This window comes from Coturnix japonica, chromosome 1, assembly GCF_001577835.2.
Source record: "Coturnix japonica isolate 7356 chromosome 1, Coturnix japonica 2.1, whole genome shotgun sequence".
Taxonomy (NCBI): Eukaryota; Metazoa; Chordata; class Aves; order Galliformes; family Phasianidae; genus Coturnix; species Coturnix japonica.
In genome coordinates this window covers 22,167,613-22,175,501 of record NC_029516.1, presented here as the reverse complement: position 1 = coordinate 22,175,501, position 7,889 = coordinate 22,167,613, and the positions used below count along the sequence as shown (strand labels likewise).

General features: G+C 40.4%; 1 protein-coding gene across 4 annotated transcripts in view; it reads right to left on the bottom strand.

Annotated features, from left to right (window-relative positions):
• Window positions 1–1,859: 1,859 nt before the first annotated feature.
• Window positions 1,860–7,889, bottom strand: part of ASZ1 (ankyrin repeat, SAM and basic leucine zipper domain containing 1) — a 32,186-nt gene continuing 26,156 nt past the window's right edge. For all 4 annotated transcript variants that reach the window (XM_015853549.2, XM_015853560.2, XM_032442914.1 and 1 more), the window contains 3 exons: window positions 6,032–6,137; window positions 5,489–5,602; window positions 1,860–3,435 (listed from right to left, as the gene is read on the bottom strand). In XM_015853549.2, the coding sequence (XP_015709035.1) occupies window positions 3,286–3,435; window positions 5,489–5,602; window positions 6,032–6,137 (370 nt within the window). In that variant the 3' untranslated portion in view covers window positions 1,860–3,285. The remainder of the gene's footprint in view (window positions 3,436–5,488; window positions 5,603–6,031; window positions 6,138–7,889) is intronic.

Below are 7,889 nucleotides of genomic sequence, written 5' to 3'. Positions count from 1 at the left end.
ACCCCTCTCACTGCAACCTCCTTTCAGACAGCGATGAGGTCTCCCCTGAGCCTCCTCCAGCCATAACAACCCTGGTCCCCTCATCTGCTTCCCATAAGACCCTTCACAGTTCTGTCGTCCTTCTCTGGGCACACTCCATGGCCTCATCGTGCTTCTTATAGTGAATGGTCCCAAACCGAACTCCCCAGGCACAGAGGGCACAGCTGCAGTCCATGCCCTCAGGCCTCATGAGACCACAGCCAGGAATAAGCCCTGGGTGCTGCAGCAGGAAAATGCTCAAGCAATGGCTGTAGAGGTGTGAGAATGTCCACCTGCTTCTCTTAACCAACCAACCCCAAATAAAACCAGCAACCCCACAGAAGGACTTTGGGCCACAGCAGTGGGACAGGGGCTGGTCCATCCCCACAGCATAACAGCTGCATGGGACTGTGTCAGACAAGAGATGATGCCATGCACTATGCAAGTGGCAACACCAAAATCCCACCTTCATCAGCGCATACCTTATGGGGCTGAAGTTTTTCAGCCAAACAGTGAAAATAATGTAGTTAAACCTGTACTGCTGCATTGACAGCAACTGTTCACAGTCTGGAAGGCCTCAGAGGCCCATCTGGGCTTGGAAGGCCCATCTGGGAGGAATACTTACAATCAACCCCCAGATCCTTCAGTGCAGGTATCTTCCACACAGATCGCTGTGAGGGACACATCTCAAAGTCCCTCAGAGGGAGCTCCCAAACATCACTTTAAGGACCTGGGCTCCATGTCACATGAACTGCCCTGTCTGTGTCAGGGTAAGACATGAAAATAATCTAGCAGTTGTTAGAGCTGTTAAGGACAAACACCCTGCAGATGCAGAAAGGCCATTGCACTGACATCCATCGGCATTCCGAGCAGTTAGGAATCCAACACATGGCACGGCCAAGTAGGAACCTGGCTGCCTCTTTAAGTAACTCTGTATGATAGGGTTTGGCCCTTGCTCCAACCGGCTCAATCCTCCTGCTTCCCCATTTGCACTACTGTAAAAGGAAAATAACCCTTCCCAGGGCTGGGAGGCTTACCTGCCTAATGTATGCAAAGCTCTTTAGCATTTTCCTCCCATCCCCTCATAGATGTGCAAATCACTGCGCTATTCCTATTCCGGGATAATGACTTTAATGTGATGACTTAAAGAAGAAGGCCTCTCAGCAGGGTTATTCTCATCTAAAGGCTCCCTCACCAGGTGCTGGCTGGGGGATTCAATTTGGACAGCGTGGTTTAAGGGCCAGATTTTGCAGTAATCTCTTTGGTTCCTGCCCTATTGCAACCATATTGTGATACCCTCTCAAACAAGGAATTTGAAAAAGGCACTGGAACAACATGAAAGTGAAGAAAGGACTTTGAAATTCATTGTTTAAGCCCGAGTCTGGAATCTGGAGAAAATAACACTTTGGGTTTTTTTCTCCTTAATATGTTGGGTTAAAATAAACCTTATTTACATGGCTTTTAACATATCCTACTCACCCCACACACTTCATGCCTGACCAATGAGATGAGACACAGATCGAAGTGGTCGGTCCAAGAGCTTCACTTCTCATGTGTGATTTATGCTGCTATGAATGATGCTCTCAAACACTACAACACACCGAAGATGCTGATGACACAAAGCCTGCATTTATCCTGGAAGCTGTCTATATGCAAGTGTCACAATTTGATGATTAACACGTGAAATAAGCAACATATGGGACATCTTAACAGGAGCTGCTCCTCTCAAATGCATCTTGGAGGCCAGCTGAGATTACTGCAGAAATGCACAACCCACTTCATCAACGAAGCAGTCAATTCAAATAACTCCAAAGCAGAAAAAAAATCATTTAAAAGACAAATACATTTTGGGTTGGTTTTTTAATACAACCTAATGGGAACATAAGAAAGCTGCCCTCTCTGTATTCCGGTTTCTCTTTTTAGATCCATGAGGTGGTCTGACAGAAACATACAATGAATTGGCACACACAAAAGCATGGCAGTAAAATGATGATATCTGGAATTTAAGCTGTCATCTGCTGACTTCATGTATTCAGGAGCTCAGCACAACATTCAGACCCGTGGCTCATTCCTGCACAGAGTAGTTTGTTGTAACTCTCAAACTAGAAAACATTTATGAGTACTATGCATTATTCCCTCCCTCCCTTGCTCCTGCATAGGTAAATTTACACTGATGACATCATTCACATTATAATAATTCAGTTAAATGCTCATAGATCTATTTTTTGGAGCAGCTTTCCTATTCAGCTGCACCACCTGCAAGGTCAGCTTCAAAGGTTCACATATAAGTGGATAATTTTTTTCAGATTTGTGGGAAAAAGAATTCATTTTTGTTACATTCTCCAAAGGCAACATGGAGCAGAGGTAGAAAATGCAGCTCTGGAGTGGCAGCTACTTGCAAATCTTCAATGAGGTGGAGAAGTGAGGAACACCAAAGCTAAGGATCAGAATCCTCTCTGAAGACTGCATCACACACACCGTGTGAGTGGATGAAATAATTCCACCTGCATAAACTACTGGATGCAAAGACAATGTGAACGAGCTTGTGACACGTAACACAGCTACAATAGCAAGGAAATGCTCTAACGCCCAAGGTAGTTCTCTCACAATCCTCACAATCCTTTTAGTGATAAAACTGCTGATACAATCACACCTCAGGAAATGCATCTCAGCCATAATGTGGACAGCACAGTTCATGAGAAGTGACTTTTAGACAAGATATCTGCAGTCCGGTGGCTGTGACAAATGCACCTCCCCATGAAGTTTTTCCATAAGAATCTATACCTGGGAAAAGTATACATCAACATAAAAACAACACGATGCTTAATGTTTAAAAAAGAAAGAAATAAAGCAGAACACACCCACATTGCCATTTTAAACACAAGCATCCAAGATAAACAACAGTATTGCTTGCTTACATGTACCTATGTGAACAACAGCTGAACAGGTAACAGTTCAACAACAGTTAAACCAAAAACTAGTGATTATTGTGTAATAATTAGAACTTCAGGGCAAAAAAAAAAAACCAACCCAGCAGCTTTGATAAGATTTTGTATCTATAGTCTAAACCAGAAATAACTTTGAATCTAAAACATTAAGATACATTAAACAGATTCTGTGTTTAATCATTTTACATCTAGATCAAAACAGATCTGTCACATTTACCTTCAGTATATGATGAAACTACCCAGATTTTCACACAAATTCAGCTCTGCTGCACACGCTGAGAAGTATAACATAACTAAGTTACTCATGGCACTGAAAGACTCAGCTTTTCTTTACTGTTAACTTAGTTATAAAGAAGAAAAAGCCAAACCCAAGCAATGTTATAGCTCCCATTTTTACTAGTCTTTTTTCCAAGGTGAGTGTTTTTGCTGGGAACACCACTAGGCTGGCGTCGCTCTTCCGCTCTTCGTCCTGAGGCAGATGTTGAGTTCATGAAGAAAACATAACAGAAAAGGTCAGTGTGAAGGTTTCTGAAGTATGTGATAAAATAATTGATATGTGATAAAGTACCACCCTGGATTCATAGGACTGAAATGTCCCTTTCTAACTGCGGGACTGGGCCTTAACACCACTTTCAAAAATTGCATGTCATGCACTCAGCACGTACTGCAAAGAATTACTGTTATGACTAAGCTTAGCAAGTGTATGTAGATCATTTTAATAAGTAATGCCTCCTATTTATTTCCACAGAAACTATCAAAGCAACACAGAGCACAATAACCACATTCGATAGAGCAAATTCCCAGCTACAAAATACTATTTTTTAACACCATCACTGCCAGCATCTGTGCATTTTCACTAGCAATGAACAAAAGCCTGTATGCTGCACTCATAACAGCCTGCACCAGTGGAGGAGGCCCACTGCCACAGTCACCACTGCTGAAATGCACTGCCTTGCTGTGCTCACATCCACTGCTTGGTCTCCATAAACACTCAACAGGCAGCAATGAATGTCAGTGGGTTCCATGTTTCCCCACATGGAGGAATTCAATGACACAGCTTTGCTTCATACGCCCTTCCATGTCAGATGCCATTCTGTCAGACCGCCCCGCTGCTGCCATCTGTCACACGGCAACAATGTGTAACGGGATATTGGCAGGAAGGTTCAACCTCTACTGCCACACCACCACCATCTGCCTCTGCCATCGCAGGCTGATACAGCAAGTTATTACTAACAGAGCAGCCCTGTTACAACTGAAGATTTAGATAAAGGGAATTAGCACGTTACTATATAAGAGGTTTCACTGTTTCATTTAAATTCACACTTTTCCTAATAAATGTTTTAGAACACTACAGTGATTCAAAAGTGGTCCACCATAAATTAAGAAATACTAGAATGTTTTGTATTGAAGTCTTCATCGGTGAAATAAATAACATTACGGTATTTTAATAGAACAGGGATTAGATTTTTGAGATAACTGGAAGGCTAATGTTTATTGTCTGTTTAGCAGTGGGTACAGAGCCGCCATGCTACATCTTGGCAGCTACAAAATCTCAAGTATATATGAGAGTAAGTGCATGTAGCGCCTAAACTTAGGCCCACCCCACTGCCTTACTACTGGCCTGCACCCAGAGGAGGCAAATATATACATGCAGTTGACTTCTGCATATGCAAACTAAGGAACACAAACAGCTAGAAATTCTCCATTGCAACCTCTTAAATATATTTGGTGTTAAGTGATTTATTAGGAGAAGGCTGTTATACTACGTTAAGATTTACTTAAACTACAGGAAATTGCATTAGAGCATTATACTCAAAGCTCGAGTTCCACATGGCTTCATTTAGTAACAGATTCCTTTCTGACACTGATGCTCCATTTACTCTATCCCAGCAGCCATTCGTTTTACTGGCCTATTACTTAAAATGACCCCACCTGACAAGAGCGTATCACTGTGTTGGGCTGAGAATGACTGATGCGGTGCTAACATCTCGCCTTGACCTCTCCTGCCCTCTTCTTTTGTCACTCTGTGAAGTTATCTGGGATGCCTCTGATTCAATCCATAAAACTGCACTATCTTCCTTGAGAGTCAATAATTCCAAACAAAAGATTCCTTAATTAAGAAGCATTCTGAGTGGCATTTATGCCACAGTGGCTGTCCAAGTGCACAGGGATGTTTCCCACTCAATTATTTCCTGTGATATAAAGAAAAAGATGGACTACACCTTCCTTTGGAGACTCGCCACACAGTCTTGGAACATTTTAGGTTAATTCACTTTGTTATGTAAAGGTGGAAATGCAGACTGGGGAGTGGGAACTGCAATGTTCAGATTACAGCTGGCAGAACAAGGCATCAAACACTTCAATGATGAACGTCACTTTCAAGTCACTTTTTAGGGTACTGGTTAGGCTGCAGTTGGACTTGATGATCTTCAAGGTCTTTTCCAACCTGGGTAATTCTATGATTCAGTACTACACATTGAAACTTATATAGAATAAATAACAGCCTCGCTCCTCACACCCACCTTTGCCACGAGTTCATTCAGTCTCTTCACTTCTTCTCCCAGCTTTTCAACATTGCAAATCAAGTCTTTGCAAACTTCAATGTATCTTTCAGTTGGTGCCCACTGCAGTACCATCTGTTAGGAAGCAGAGTTATTGGCCACAATTATTGTACGTCGTAACTTAATACTCATAAGTCGATGCAGCATAAAGGACAGGGTCAGAAAAAGTTTATAACTTCATTTCTGTCAGGTTTCCATCGTATGATTTATCCATGACATTGATCTACTATTCTTTTCAAGCCCTTGTGGAAACTTGTCACTTGAATCACTTGTACCAACAGCAGAAGCACCACAAAGCAGATTTATCTTCTTTAATTGGGTGATTCAACTTTTTGAAACAAATGTTTCCCAAAAGCCCCTTACATTAGAGACAGAACATCGGACAGTTCTGCTAAAGTAGAAGTAAGCAAGACAGTTGGTTAGCATGCACGTTAGTCATTTTACAAAGGCAGAACAACACCATTCCCCCAAACTCAAAACCACTTTTCCCCTTTTGTTGAATACCTTGTGAGAATTTTCGAGGAAATATTTGTTTATGGTCTGCACGGGAACAATCAGGTTACTACACTCCTTATTTAACTTCTGGAGAAACTTGAGGCATTCATCTCCACTACCAAAATAAAACCATATGCCATTATTTGTAAAATGTTACGTCTTCCTGCAAGCTAAATATCATCTATGCATTTTCAACACTGGCTACTGAGCAAATCAGACACACAATTTCATTACAGTAAGTCCAGTCTGTTTAACACAGGGTAGTTAAACACTAACATATAACATCTTAGCAAGCCGCACACCTTGATTGACCATACCAATACTCCTTGCAATCTCCTCCATCTCCTCCCTCCCATTTCGGTAGGGCAACAAATCATTATGACCTGGAATATTTAGCTACACACAAAGCTGGAGAACTATCAACCCAAAGCATTTGAGAAACATTCTGTTAACCTCCACTTCTATTTCTCACTTTCAATCCTGTTTATACCAATGAAAACATTTCATTACCTGCTACAAATGGTGTTTTGTATGACATAATGCATTATAACCATTATTCCTGTGCACGTGAGCACAGAGATCACAGTCATGAAATACCAGGAACAGACATCTGAGCCAATTTTATACTGACATAGCAGTATTTATGACTGAGTATTTATATTTTTGAGAAGATGGGGGGGAAAATAAGAGTATCCTGGTCTGTAATTTGGAGTTGGAACAGGCTACCCTACAGGGATTGTTCAGAGTTGGACATGAAGAAATGGAAATGAGAAAGCCTATTATTTTTACAAATTAAATTACTACTTAACTCAGAACAATATAACAACAACTATATTTAAAGTAAACACTAAGCAAACTAATCACATCTGGAGGTAAGAAAAGTTTCTTCAACTGAGACCCTCAGAAAACTTTCTTCTGCTTAGAAAGATAATTTATTACCAAGCTAGAATCAGTTATGGCACCTTCCCTGTCTTATCACAAAAGGAATTATTTTTGTTGAGAATAGCTCTAGAATTCCTACGGTAAAGCACCGTAAATATTTTTCCACCATCGTGTCACATATTTCTTTATTATAAAAATAGAAATTCCATGAAAAATATTTTTAAGAAGTATCCTCTGCAGTGACATTATTTCCATTTGGAAGTATTTGGAACCCAAAATAACATTAAAAAAAAAATCACTTTTTGAAAGAATTAATGGCTGTCAAAATATCAGCAGCAAAACACTGCGAGGCAGACTGCGAGTTTATCATCAATCAGTTCAACATTTTCTACTATGTTAGTTTTTTTATGACTTAATGACTGATCTTCCTTCTCACAGAACGACTTTGAACAAATGGCAAGTAAAATCTTTATATAAGAGCAGGTAAACAGAGTATGATTTTTGTCTCAAGGTCAGATTCCTGAAATACATGTCAAGCCATTTTTTAGAAAGCTGTGCAATACCCGCCTGAACTGAAGTGCTGTCATATTTTTTGTACTTAAGTCTTCAATCAATTATTTTCTTGTTTAGAGATCTATATAGGTTTCAAAACCACGTGGTACTAAGAATTCCATACAATGACCATGTTACTGCTGTGTAAGACTGCACCTGACATTATGTGTTTGCTTCCATCCCACGCTCCCCATACACACGCTGAATAGTAACTTTTTCTATTATTCCACTTATTTCCCATTTAAACTTTCGTAGCTGTCCTGCTTAAATGTGTGAACTGAATACCACTTGTTATTGCCCAATCTAAAAAAGCACACATTTCTAACATAAAACAACATGTGAAGCTTTAACTGCTCTTCTTAAACTGAAACTAATGATTCCTTGATGAAGAATTAAAATAATTTTCCATTTGATTGAACTTGGTCACAGGCAC